Source organism: Peromyscus maniculatus, chromosome 5 (genome assembly GCF_049852395.1).
Source record: "Peromyscus maniculatus bairdii isolate BWxNUB_F1_BW_parent chromosome 5, HU_Pman_BW_mat_3.1, whole genome shotgun sequence".
Lineage (NCBI taxonomy): Eukaryota > Metazoa > Chordata > Mammalia > Rodentia > Cricetidae > Peromyscus > Peromyscus maniculatus.
This window is the reverse complement of record NC_134856.1, coordinates 53997600-54009842: the sequence shown is the minus strand read 5'-3', so window position 1 is coordinate 54009842 and position 12243 is coordinate 53997600. Positions and strand designations below refer to the sequence as shown.

At 57.3% G+C, this 12243-nt stretch overlaps 1 protein-coding gene across 8 annotated transcripts in view; it reads right to left on the bottom strand.

The window, feature by feature from the left end:
• Gse1 (Gse1 coiled-coil protein) overlaps positions 1 to 12243 on the bottom strand; it is a 357639-nt gene that overhangs the window by 2233 nt on the left and 343163 nt on the right. For 7 of the 8 annotated variants that reach the window (XM_016008430.3, XM_016008433.3, XM_016008434.3 and 4 more), the window contains 11 exons: positions 11778 to 11950; positions 11164 to 11355; positions 10383 to 10574; positions 9828 to 10153; positions 8798 to 9122; positions 6233 to 6834; positions 5204 to 5316; positions 4712 to 4982; positions 3277 to 3390; positions 2215 to 2586; positions 944 to 1225 (listed from right to left, as the gene is read on the bottom strand). In XM_016008430.3, coding sequence (XP_015863916.1) covers positions 944 to 1225; positions 2215 to 2586; positions 3277 to 3390; positions 4712 to 4982; positions 5204 to 5316; positions 6233 to 6834; positions 8798 to 9122; positions 9828 to 10153; positions 10383 to 10574; positions 11164 to 11355; positions 11778 to 11950 — 2962 coding nt within the window. The remainder of the gene's footprint in view (positions 1 to 943; positions 1226 to 2214; positions 2587 to 3276; positions 3391 to 4711; positions 4983 to 5203; positions 5317 to 6232; positions 6835 to 8797; positions 9123 to 9827; positions 10154 to 10382; positions 10575 to 11163; positions 11356 to 11777; positions 11951 to 12243) is intronic. The other variant, XM_016008431.3, reaches the window with a different exon arrangement.

Here is a 12243-nt window from a genome sequence, read left to right as displayed (position 1 = left end):
AGTTAACAAGATCCCGAGATTCACACAGCTAAGAACAAGTCAGGGTGGTACCACAGGGATACTTCTGCCCGATGCAGATGTACCCCCAGAATGACAAGGACAGCACAGGGACGTGTCCCAATGGCCTTCAAAAGGCCTACAGTCCCCACACCCAGGATGGGAGCATCTCTCTCTCTCCTCCAATTCAAAACCATCTGAGATGCGATGGGGTCCTGTTTCTGCATGCCTTAGAACAGAAACAGGTGTGGGAGCAGTGCACAGTACACCCAACAATCCCAAAATGCAGGGCAGGAGGAAAAGGCAGCCACTTGGGGAGGGGCTCAGGCTACCTGTATGTCAGTTGGTATTTGCCTCAAAAATACCTTCCAAGGAGGTGTAGTAGCAGATGCAATATTTACAGCTCAGTCATGTGCCAAAACAATAAAGCTAAGGTACGGGAGGAGGTGACCGGCAGCTAGGTTAGGCCAAAGGCAGCGTGGCCCCAAAGACAGTGCATTGGAGTCTCTGGATGCTGGGGAGACGGGCAAGGGCTTAGTAGAGATGAACATGAGAGCTGAGAGCGGTGCTGCCCCGCCAAACTGCGTGAAGGCAGCAGAGCGGGGGATACATGGGTGTGCTGGGGTATGTGACTCAGGCTGGTTTCAGGGAGAGCATCTAGAAACTTCCGAGGTATGGTGAGCTGCAAAGTGCCCAAGCTCCTTCAGTGTGGGCTCATAAGCCTGGTAATCAGGACCGGCCAGAGCTCAGTCAGCTACATAGACCAACTAGGCAACATTCTGCCATCCTCCTTGAGCAGGGCCTCAGGGCTAGGGTATGAGCTATCCCATAGGCTTGCCCTGCAAGAAAAGCAATGTCTCAGCACCATGACTCAAGCAGCCCTAACTAGCAAGGATCCAGTGTGGCCCAGACTTGCTGATTACCCCCGCCCCCCCAAGCTCCCTACCTTCTATGTGTTCCTGGTAAGCTTCAAAGATTGCCTCAATCCCTTGCCACGGGCGCCTGGGGGCTTCCTCAGCTTCCTCTTCACTGTCATCCTCGTCGTCGTCGTCCTCCTCAGAGTCCTGGTCCACCTCCTGCATCAGGGGGCCCTTCCTCCCAGCTGGGGGCTCCTGTTGTCCATTGTGCTGGGGCAAGGGGACCCGGCTAGAGGACTGCAGCTCAGGAATGTTGTAGTGGACTGCCGTGTCGACCTTGTGGTTCTCTGCAGACAGCACAGCTGAGCTCCCTGGGGGGAGGAAATGAGGGGCTTGAGGCGCAGGCAGGGGCTGATGTGAAAGTCACCCATGGCCGCGTCGGTAACTCTGTAAGCATGGTCTCCTTCATGAGGGCAGGTGTTCCCTGAGCAGGGCTAGGGATGGTCCCTCTAACAAGAGGTGGCTCAGCCCTGCTGGTGGCCTCACTTGAAGACTATTCAGTAATATGTCCCTTAGATGCCACTCGAAAGAGCCCCTCCATCCTAAGGAGCGGGGAGCAATCTGCTGCTTCCAGCCAAGCACCGTCCTTCTAATACACTCACAAAGACCCAGTCAGCACGCCTCTCCTGGGTGGGGGCTTTTCCTCATAGGCGAGGCGACAGGAGGCCAGAGGTTTTCCTCCTCCATTGCTCTCAGTTTTGTTTAGTCTGGCTGGCCGGCAGGCTTCCGTCCGGAATGCTGTCTCTGCCTCCAGTCAGCCACCTGAGCGCCTGCCTTTGCCTCCTGGGCCCCAGCAGCAGGGTCAGCTCAGTGACAGACACGGTCTGTGAGCTCAGCCTTCATAGCCCGGTGCGAAGTCCTTAAACACGGACTGGACATGATGACTGAACTAATCCTGCTGCGTCTACAAACACTCATTTCCCCTGGGGGAGTGGGGCAGGAAACTGCTGTCCCTATAACCACTGGGTCCTGGGGGGTGGGCACATAGTACCTTGGCAAAGGACCAGACAGAGATTTCCAAGTGAGTCTGCATGGGTGTTGGGAAGGCCCCTGCTGTGGACTGCACAGGCAGAGGACATTTGCTTTTTTTGTGCTAACTGGGGTGTGGTTCTTGAGCAGGTACATTAGGTCCTACTACAAGTCTGAAAGAGACTGCTGAGGCTCCCCTCACCCACCCCATGCCCAGTGATGACCTCTAAGTGTTTCACAGACATTAAGGTTTGAGAGGTACTATTACTATGTGATTGGCCTATGTCACCCAGCACTACTAACGGGTGACAGGGGACACATGGCCTGTTACCTTTATGCTTCTGGAGAGCCTTCTGTGTAGACTGTAGGACGGACTCATGAAACTGATGTGCAAACTCTTCGGCCATGAAGGGCTCCCAAGGCTTGCTCTTCCCGTTGATGCTGTGGGACAACGGCACAGGAATGTCCTTGGGCGCAGCGCCCCGGAGATAATGAAGCATGCTCAGGCTCTTCTTGCCCCCAGGGGCCTCACTCAGCCTGGCCTTCTCACCGCTGATAGGAGCTGGCTCCTGGACTCTCAAGAGCTCCTGGGGCCGGAGCTGTTCCAGTCTCCCAGTCTCCATGGCCTTCGGGACATCTGACAAGGAGGCAGGGACACCGGCAGGTTGATCTGTCTCCAGAGGAGCTGGCTGTGTGGCTGATTCTTTGAGAGACAGAAAATGAAGGAAACGTTATAAGCTGTGGAAAAACAGGCACAAGGACCCTGCTGATCTCTAGAGCTTACGTTTGCAGACAGAGCGGTGTGGGCACCCCTATGTTTAACACTATGCGTGAGGCTAGAGTCTGAAGAGTAGCATGTTAGCAGCAAGTCCAACTGTGAACAGTTCCCGAGGGACAGGCAGAGAGAGAGAGCGGCAGGAAGCGCTGAGAAGGTGTGAGTAACTTCATCCAACTTAGGGAGAGCAGGTCAAGAGATAGCAAGAGACGGGACCCCAAGGCTTCTGCTTTCTTCAGCCGGGAGCAGCAGAGGAGAGTGAGCGAGCAGGTGCCGCAGAGTCTGGAGAGCTGCAGATCTGCAGTGTAGCCTCCTCTGGGGACAGCACTCCGGGGGCTTCAGGCCCGTCCTCTGGGGGGTGACAGCTCCCGCCCGCTGCGGATGGGCAGCTCCACGGAAGTCAGCGCCCTCCCATGGGCTTCATGCCCACCTTCTAATTTGCATTGCGTCCTAAGGCCCTGCTCAAGCTGGATGGTGGCGGTGGACCACATAAGAAGGACGGAGAGAGGCCCAGCTTCCAGTAGGTCAAGTTCACCGTGAAGACAGACTTTTGAGTGCCACCTCTAACCCTGTGGCCCGAGCTACAGGTCGCTGGAAGGCGGGATGTCCTTCCCTTACCACTCAGGGAGATGGCAGGACTGTCCCTCGCAGAGTTTGTCACTGAGTCTGCCATTGCTGCGGACAGTGCCCTCTGCTTCATGGCACGGAGCATTTCAACAAGCCTCTCTTTGTCTGTGAGGAAAGCAGGCCGGGTTAGCAGTACTTCTGGGAGGGAGGAAAGGCGGGCTCTGGCCACCGTGATCGGCAAGTACGAGCCCTTTACACCAAGAGGCATCAAGAGCAAGCACCAGGCTGGCTGTGCCGACAGGAAGCAGCAGGTGACAGCAGCCGACTCTATTTTCCCTGCACAGCTCACACACTCCAGGCAGCCACATCTACAGCCGCGAGCAGCAGCTGCCTGGGGGCTTCCACGGTGACTTCCTGCTCAGCAGATAATCTGATCTGAAGACTAGGGGGTGGCCCCGACACAAGGGCACCCCCAGAGACCAAGGAGAGAGCACGCTTCCTGCCCAGGGTCATGGCCATTTCCCGCGAAGGAGAGCAGACCCTACAGCGTTCCTTGCCGCGGATCCCCGTTTAGGTGGCTCTTCCTGCCAACTCTGAAACTTAAGAGGCTTCGGTGCTGACGGCGTCCTTTAGACACGAAGCCAGGTGAAAAGTCGGGCTTGCAAACAACTAGGCATGTGTCCAAGGGCTTGGGCTGGCAGTCAGCCCGTCACTAACCCTTGCTGGGAAAGTGAGACCTCCACCGTGCTTGTTAAAAACGGGAAAAGGAACTGCCACCTCCAATAAAGAAGCATGTCAAACCAACTGAAGACCTGGAGGCACTGGTTTCCTGGGACTCTTCTGGAAGCGGCCAGTGCCCTTAAGGGGTCTGAGGCATACAGAAGCATGGCTGTGTACACCAACGCCTCAGCCCAAGACGGTGTTGAGCCGCTCAAGGAAGCCTCAGCATGCTGTGAGTGACCACGCCATGTCTTCTATGCTGTGGATTCCAGTTCCAAGTCTCTTCTCCAACATGGCCCTAGGATACCAGACTGACCTGGAAGCATCGTTCTGGGCAAGCTGTGTACTTACACTGAGGTGGCTGGGCTTGGTATCTACAGGCCACCCACATAGCTCCCTCTCCAGGCCTCCAAGCATCAAAAACAGTGCTCCGCAGAGCTCACTGGTGTCCCCAAGGGGAAGGGCCTGTGGTATGCAAACTCTGAACATTCTACAACGGGAGGCAACACCTCTTAATCCTAGGGAAAGCCCTGGAAGCGCTCTGTTCAAAGAGGCCCCCTGATCAAGTTCAAGAGGCTGGAGGCGGGACTTGACAGGCACTGGTTGTATAAATAGACGTATCAGTGTTTACCTCCAAACAGGACATGTGCTGAGTGTGACAGAAACACCATGGGACGGGCCTACCAGAGCACAGGCCACTCGTGAGCCCATGCTACCTACCCAGGAGCCCCCCGGCCTATGTGTGCAGGCCAGAGCACGGCCATACCTTTCCTCTTCTCGGCACTGATGTGCGTCAGGTTGAAGAAGGTCAGGAACTTCCTCTTCTCCTCGAAGTTAGGGCTGTTGTTCATCTCATCGGGGCTGTAGCGGGTGGACAGAGCCAGTCTGGGGGAAGGTGTCTGCCGCTTGCTCTGGATCGCGGGCGGCGACGGGCTTCTCTCCCTCAGCATCCGCCTCCGCTTCCGGCGCTTCTGCGCCACCAGCTCCTCCTTCTGCTGCTGGGTGGTCAAGCCAAAAAGTTGCAAAAACTCGAGCTTCTAGATCGGGAGAGAAAACAAACGAGAATAAATCCACCGTGTGCGGTAATGCTTTTTCCACCCCAGGGGCCCCCGTGGTCTACAGAGTCGACTTGGAGTTGGGCCATAGAGACACAGAAACAATGGCCTGTGGGGTTCGGAGGCCGAGAGGTAGGACCCAAAGTGGGGACCAACAACCCAGCCAGCCCGGAGCACTGCGGAGTTGCGGAGGGCCTCGTTACCTCAGAGGATGTATCCAGTTTGAGAGGCGGCTGCTCAGCCACACAGCGGAGGTGTGCCCTGACCTCTTCCTCATCACTCTCGTCGTAAGAGTCGTCGAGGTCATAGTAGTACCCTGATGGCAGAAACGGGCGCAGTGAGCCAGGCTCAGAAGCCAGGATGCTCCGCGGGCATGTGCTCCTGGGGGCACGTGAGTGAGACCACCGGGCTTAGAGGGCCTGCTTTCCTCCAGTGAGCTGGGGATGGCAAGTGCCCAGCTTCCTTGAGACTCACAGAGAATCGGGATGTTCCCTAGGCCCAAAGTGGAGCATTCCTGACAGAAGCCCAACGTCTATGGCTTTGTGAACATGCTGCCCCTGGTGTGAGCCTCATGGGAAGGCAAATAAAAACTACAGAGCCCCCGTTCCTTTTCAAGGTGGACTGACAGAAAGCCCCAGACAGGCCCTAAAGGAGCATGGCCAGCACTCAGGAAGATGGCCTCTATCATCCCCAGCTAAAAGGAGCTAGGTGCACTACCAGACAGGCCAATCAATTCCAGAGGAGACAAGACTGGCCTGGCAGGGCAGTCGTTCCTATCAGGGGTGTGCTGTATCTACAGCCCCTGCTGGCTCTCCTGCCTTCTTGGGACCTTGGGAGCTGTCGCTTCCACTTTGGGGGGGGGGCAGTGCCAGCTGCTGCCCCTCATTCCCTGGTACACATGCCTGCAACTGTCGCCAGCCAATGTGTAAAGCCCCACTGGGCCAGCCCTCTGTTAATGTCACACTGTTAATATTTAAAGACACCCGATTAGCCTCTACCCATCACTTATTGTATATCCGGGCACTGTCTTACCACAGGCTGTGACTTGCCACTGTGGGATAAAGTGCCTCACAGCAGACCAGTCAAGGGGTCCTGAAACTGCTACCTGAAACCCATTTTTAAAAACTGCACTGAGGCCTGAATGGGAGAAAGGTGAGCAGCTGGCGCTGGGGTCTCCCGTCCTGATGAACCCCCATTCCCAGACAGGCTGGGACCCACTCAGGAGGCCAGACCTTTCTCCTGAGCTTCACGCCGCCTGCGCTCCTCCAGGTCCAGCTTGCTGACCAGTTTCCGGCGTTGCTGAAGAAACTCATCGTAGATGTATGCTGGGTCAGGGCCCCTCGGTGCGGGGTGGCAGAAGGAAGAGCCTGGCTTCAGAGGCCCGCTGAGCTCCCCGAAGGGGGTTGCCTGGGAAAGGGAGGGCCGTGGCTGGCCCAGGATGGTCTGTGTTGACTTCTCAAGTTCAGCAAGGAAAGGCCCAGGTCCATGGGGCTCCAGATTTCCTGCCTCCCGCGGCGGCGGTGGCTGGTATTTGTCCAGTGGTGTGGCCTCACGCTTCCGGGGCTCCTCTGTCTTCTCGGAGCAGTAGACACGCTCCACCTTGACCAGGGGCACGGCAGCGGGACGGCTCGGCTCAAACGCCGTCGTCGAGTGGCCGTGCAGGGAGTGACTCTCGGCCCGCCGCGTCTCCAGGGTACTGTCCATCAAAGACACGGGGTTCCAGAGGGCTGGGGGCACGGTGTGGTGCTGGGGCTTGGGGGAGATGAGGGGTGGTGGCCCACCAAAGTGCTGCGGGGGTTCTCGGCTGCTCTGGTCATGACGGTTTGGTCCTGGCCTGGAGAGAACATACTGAGCCATCAGGGATGGGAGCAGACCTGCCTCCCAGCCCCCCACAGCACACCCAGGGAGGCTTGCTGGCCTTACAACGGACTGCCCGAGTGTAAATTCCTAGGAGGAGAGTTCATCCCTCCTATCCCCAGGAGAGCCATTTCTTCCTGGAGGTGAAGCTCTGAGATCACAGCCCTTCCTTCCTCCGGATCAATCAAGCATGGGCGGGAGGGCAGGCTAAGGATGAGCCGGGGACACTAGCTTTGAGTGTTCATCTAGGCCGGGACTTCCCACAGGAACGGTGGCTGTGCTGCTGCCCCCCTGTGGTCCCCGTCAGAAGTGCAGCAGCCTGGCCTAAAAGACCTTCTGGCAGTCCACAGACAAGCAACCTGCCTCAACAGGTGTGTGTGTGAAAGGCTTCCTCCCACCATACACTCTCTTGCCCAGTCTGCCCAGGACCCATCACCCCTTCACTATGCCATCCACGACACCCTCGAGGCCCAGATGGGAACTGCATCTGCAAGCTTCTTTTTGCAGCAAGCTACTACTGTGATACAGAACTGGTCAAGATACAGAGAACAAGTGACTTGGGGACCCGGTCCTGCTTGGCAGTCTACAATGCTACCCCCACACCTAAGACTCAGGGAACACTGTAAAGAGGTGGGGGACTGTAAGAGTCAAAGTACCAGGACTCCTCGGGTAGGCAGTGCCATCTAGACACGACAGGGAAGCTATCACCTTAACAAGACTCGCAGTACCGACAATACTAGCTGACACGCCAATCCAGGGGAGCTCTCTCCTAAGGCCCTACCACTATCAGGAGAGCTACAGGCCATCAGTGGCTGCTTTGAGAGGAAGAAATATCCAGGGACAAGCAACCAGGTAAGTTATCCAATGCCAAGTGGTCAGTGCTAAACACATGTACATAAGAGCAACACAAAATGGGTGCGTATGCCAGGCGGCGGTGGCGCACGCCTTTATCCCCAGCACCGGGAGGCAGAGTCAGGCAGATCTCTGTGAGTTCGAGGCTGGCCTGGTCTACAGAGTGACTTCCAGGACAGGCTCCAAAGCTACACAGAGAAACCCTTTCTCAGAGAAAAAAAAAAAAAAAAAAAAAAAAAAAAAACCCAACAACATAACTACCAAAATGGGTGTGTGTGTGTGTGTGTGTGTGTGTGTGTGTGTGTGTGTGTGTGTGTAAATGTGAAAGCAGCACTCATGAATGAAATTGTCAAAAAATCTTTAAAAATTAAAAAAAAAAAAAAGTCGTCTTTGATGCATCTTAACAGGAGACAGTTTTAGGTACTTTGCCAAAGCCTAACCCTTCTCTAAGGTTGACACCGGCTGTTTAGACCCATGCTGCCCAATGACCAAGGGCAAGGTGTCTGGAGGAGGGGCCCAATGGGCCACTGCCAGGCTCCTAGGGTCCTGCCTGGTCGGCGGGGAAACCATTTAGTACAACTGCCAAGGCTGCTCCTCACCCCTGCAGACTGGAGCCCGAGAGGCAGAGCGCGGCATCAGGCGCCCACCCTCCCGGTTCAAAAGTAAAGGGATAAGCAGACACACCACAGGCCAGAGCCAAGCAAGCAACAAGCCCTAGGTGAGGGTACATGCCCCCGCCCCCACCTCCCCATAGCAGGGGCGGCTGTATTTAAGACTAGGGAGGAGTGGTCTCCCTTCAGGTGTGCAAGGTGTGGAGGGCCAGGCTGGGCACCTTGGGTACTTTCAGTTGCTACCCTTTTTCAAGATGGAGGACGGGGATTAAGAAGGGCCGAGACTTATGTCAGCAGGGTACCTGTGTCCCAGACAAGAACAAGATGCTAAGGGCTGGAGTGCTTCAGAAAGATGAAGCAGGACACGGGATGAGTCAACAGCAGTGGATAGGAGAGTGCAGACAGACAGACAGACAGGCTCTCTCCCCTTTCTTCCCCTATCCTCTGAACCAGCACCTGCCTCACGAGTGGACCCACCTGGTGCTCTCAGGCCTGTGCTCCACCTCTGTGGGCACCGGGGGCCGGCCCAGGTCCAAGTGCTGCTCCAGCACCTGCTGCCGGAACTCGGACACCTGGGACTGGCGGTCTTCCTTCTCTTGCCGCAGCCGCCGCTGCCGTGCCAGCCATTTCTCCTCCTCATTGGTGCGCTGGATCAGCAAGGCCGTGGCGGCACTGTTTCCCGGCAGAGAGAAGATGCCGTGGCTGGAGATAAGGCTGGGCACGGTATGGTGCGGGGCAGGCACTGGGTGCAGCGGATGCTGCATAGGCTTGGGTGCCTGCAGCCCCACATCCTTCAGCTTCTCTGTGGGAGGAGAGACTGTCACTGCAGGGGGCCAGCTCCCTCCTCACCCCTGCTCCAACCAAGCCTACGGCCGAAGGGCGCTCGTAGAGCTTTCAGGAAACATGTCTCATCCTCGGAGAGGAGACTGTGTGCCTGGCTCAGAGCATACGGTTTACATTTTTAGGACTCATTTTTAGGGCCAGTGGTTAAAACAACCATGTTTCAACTACATAGTTGAACCATGCTCAACTACATAGATTTTCATGAAATTAATCATATTCAAAACAAGATTGGGATGGCTCACGCCTGTATTCCCTATACTTGGGAGGCTGACACAGGATGACTGCCATGAATTTGAGGTAAACCTGAGTTCCAGGCTAGCCTTGGACACATAGCCTAGCTACAGCATCCAACCCTGACTCAAAAAAAGTAAAATGAAAAAAGGTCAGACAGATCTGGCCTCCACCATCAGCATAGCAAAAGGCAAAGACAAACCAAGGCTCCAAAAGTGCTGACATTACTTCCTTCCCTAATGTTTCCGCCAATTACTCCTTCCATTTTTAGGGGCTCTTGGGCTCCTGGATCTACCCCGGGTGCCTTGGCATGCCTCCTCCCAGATGGGTGCTCGGCGTTTTTTGCCAGCTGCAATGGGACAGACAGACAGGCAGCACCCCTCACGCGCCAGGCAGGCACACAACTGCCCTCCACACAACTCATCTCGGGTACCTGCTCGGGTTGGGGTCAGCTGCTCCGAGGGCTTGGGCCGCTCCTCAGTGGCATGGCCCCGGAGTCCGTGCAGCTCAGCCACAGGCAGGAAGGGGGGCTCCAGCGCCTTGGCAGCCAGCAGCTCCTTCTCCCTCGCCCGCTGCTCCCGCTGGCGCTCCAGCTCCCGCTCCCGCTCCTTCTCCCGTTCCCGCTCCAGCTCCTTCTCCCGCTCCTTCTCTCGCTGCTCCCGCTCCCGTTCCCGCTCCTTCTCCCGCTCTCGGTCGGCCTCCCGCTCCCGTTCACGCTCCCGCTCTCTCTCCCTCCGCAGCTCTTCGTCCATCTGCAGCCTGGGGACAAGCAGACGAGGGCAGCATGCCGAAGGGTGCGCAGAAGGGGCGAGTCCACGTCCCAGCTCAGAGTGGGGCCAGCCGTGTGCAGACAAACCCTCCTCCCCTGAGACACCCCCACATGGAGACACCCCCCCCCCCACACACACACACATACACTTCAGGCCCCGCTGAGGGACTGAAGCATGCCCTACTGTGGTCCCCTTGCTTCCCTGAGAGCACAGCTTACCTCTCTGTGCTGAGGCTGGACATCCGCTCCGAGTGCAGCGCTGCCAGGGACGAGTGAGAGAGCTCGGGTGGGTAGCGGACCCCCGAGAGATGCAGGTGCATAGCGGACGGGTGCAGTGGAGGCAGGGAACCGGGGGTGGGGATGGGGTAGAACGGAGACCTTAAGGCTGACAGGCAATAGGAGTCATCCATCCTGTAGAGAAAGATGGGACTGGTGTGTGCCAAGGCCATCGCCACAAACGATAAGCTTGCCTAGCAGACACAAAGCTCTGCCCTGAATCCCCGGGACTAAGACTCAGGCAGGTGAACAAGGACTTCTCTGCGAGGCGAGACCACCGCTGCTTAAGCGGGCTCAGCACAGCAGAGGCTGCAGGCAAAGGACACGTCCATGGTCAGAGGCTGTTGGAGAGAGGCCTCTGGTGTGATGCACCTTGACAAAAGGCCGTCCGGCTAGGCGCTTCTGCAGCAAGAGGGCCTGGCCTGATTCTCACCAGGGTCTCTTGTCACACTGTCTGTTAGCGGCCACTGGCTGCTGGGAGGTTGATGTTGAGAAGCGGGAACCGGGGAGCAACAGCAGGTGACTGTGGGCTCATGCACTGTGACTCAACTGAGGGCCAGCAGATAAGCTTGGGCTAAACTCAGAGGGGATCTGGGGAAAGCTATAGGGATGGACCAAGTCTCCGTTGGGTGTCTGGTCCCAGGCCCTGGGAACACCTGACCTGAGAGGTCCTGTCTTGCTGAGAAGAGAGTAGCGTGTGGACAGTGTGTGGGGGCCGTCTCACCTGAAGGCCGGGTGGGGGAACGGGTGCGGGGCCAGGTAGCTGGGGTGATAGTAGGCAGCAGCCGGGTCCAGGCCGAGTGGGGGCAGGGAGGACATGCGTAGGTCCTCAGCGGTATGGTAGGGCCGGAAGCTCCTCAAGTAGTCCTCGGTCACCGTGCTGGGGGGCACCACGTGGTGCACAGGCCGCTGGAGGCTACAGGAGAAAGGGTGGGTGAGCAGAGGACCCACTTTGGACCAGGAAACATGGCATACGCCCCAGTAGCTCAAGGCTGCCCCTGCCATCCCACCTCCCAGCAGGCTCAGGCCAGTCTCTCAGTAATAAGGGGCCCCCTGGCAGGGGGCCCAGAATACACAGAAGGGCGGCTGCCTGCCCCTCAAAGTCCCTACCAGCGGACACAGCAGCTAGAGGAGCTCTCTGTCCCCCGACCCAGAGGACGGGTTTCAATGCGGGTATGGGAAGTGCTAAGTCTCAACATGGAGGGGACCACAGGCTCAGGTAGGGCCAAGGGCCGGGGCAGAGCAAGCCACAGAGGCTAACAGCGCCCTCGACACCAGCTGCTGCCAACTCCAAGGCTGCCTGGAGCCACGCCACGTCCTCCCTAGCCTGGCACTTACTTGAGTGGTTGGAAGCGGGAATCCTGTACCACTGAGCTGGGGGAGAGGCCGAAGGGGTAGGGGGTGCTGAGCAGGTGGGAGGGGATGGCCGGGCCTGCCGCCTTCTCCTGGGCTAGAGGCGGCTCCACGAGCAGGCGCTCTCGACCACTGCTGCTGCCTCGTGAGGCAGAGTCCTGTGGGAAGAAGATGCAGCGTTAGGGCCTGGGAGCCAGCCGGGTTCACAGAAAGGCCTCTGTTTAGCTCATACTCTAGGAACACCTTTCCTCTAATGTTTTCTCTATAAAAAAGAAGAAGACAAAATCACAAAAGAGTTATTTATTTAGGGAGAAGGCATGGGGTAAGGGAAGTGTGGCCTCCCATGAGCAGGTCTGGTCTAAGGCCTCCTAGGGCCTGGCTCTGCCCCCAAAGTGACTTTAGCAATGCCAAGGAGACCTTAAAGCCCCAGCCTGCTGAGTCTCAAGACAGG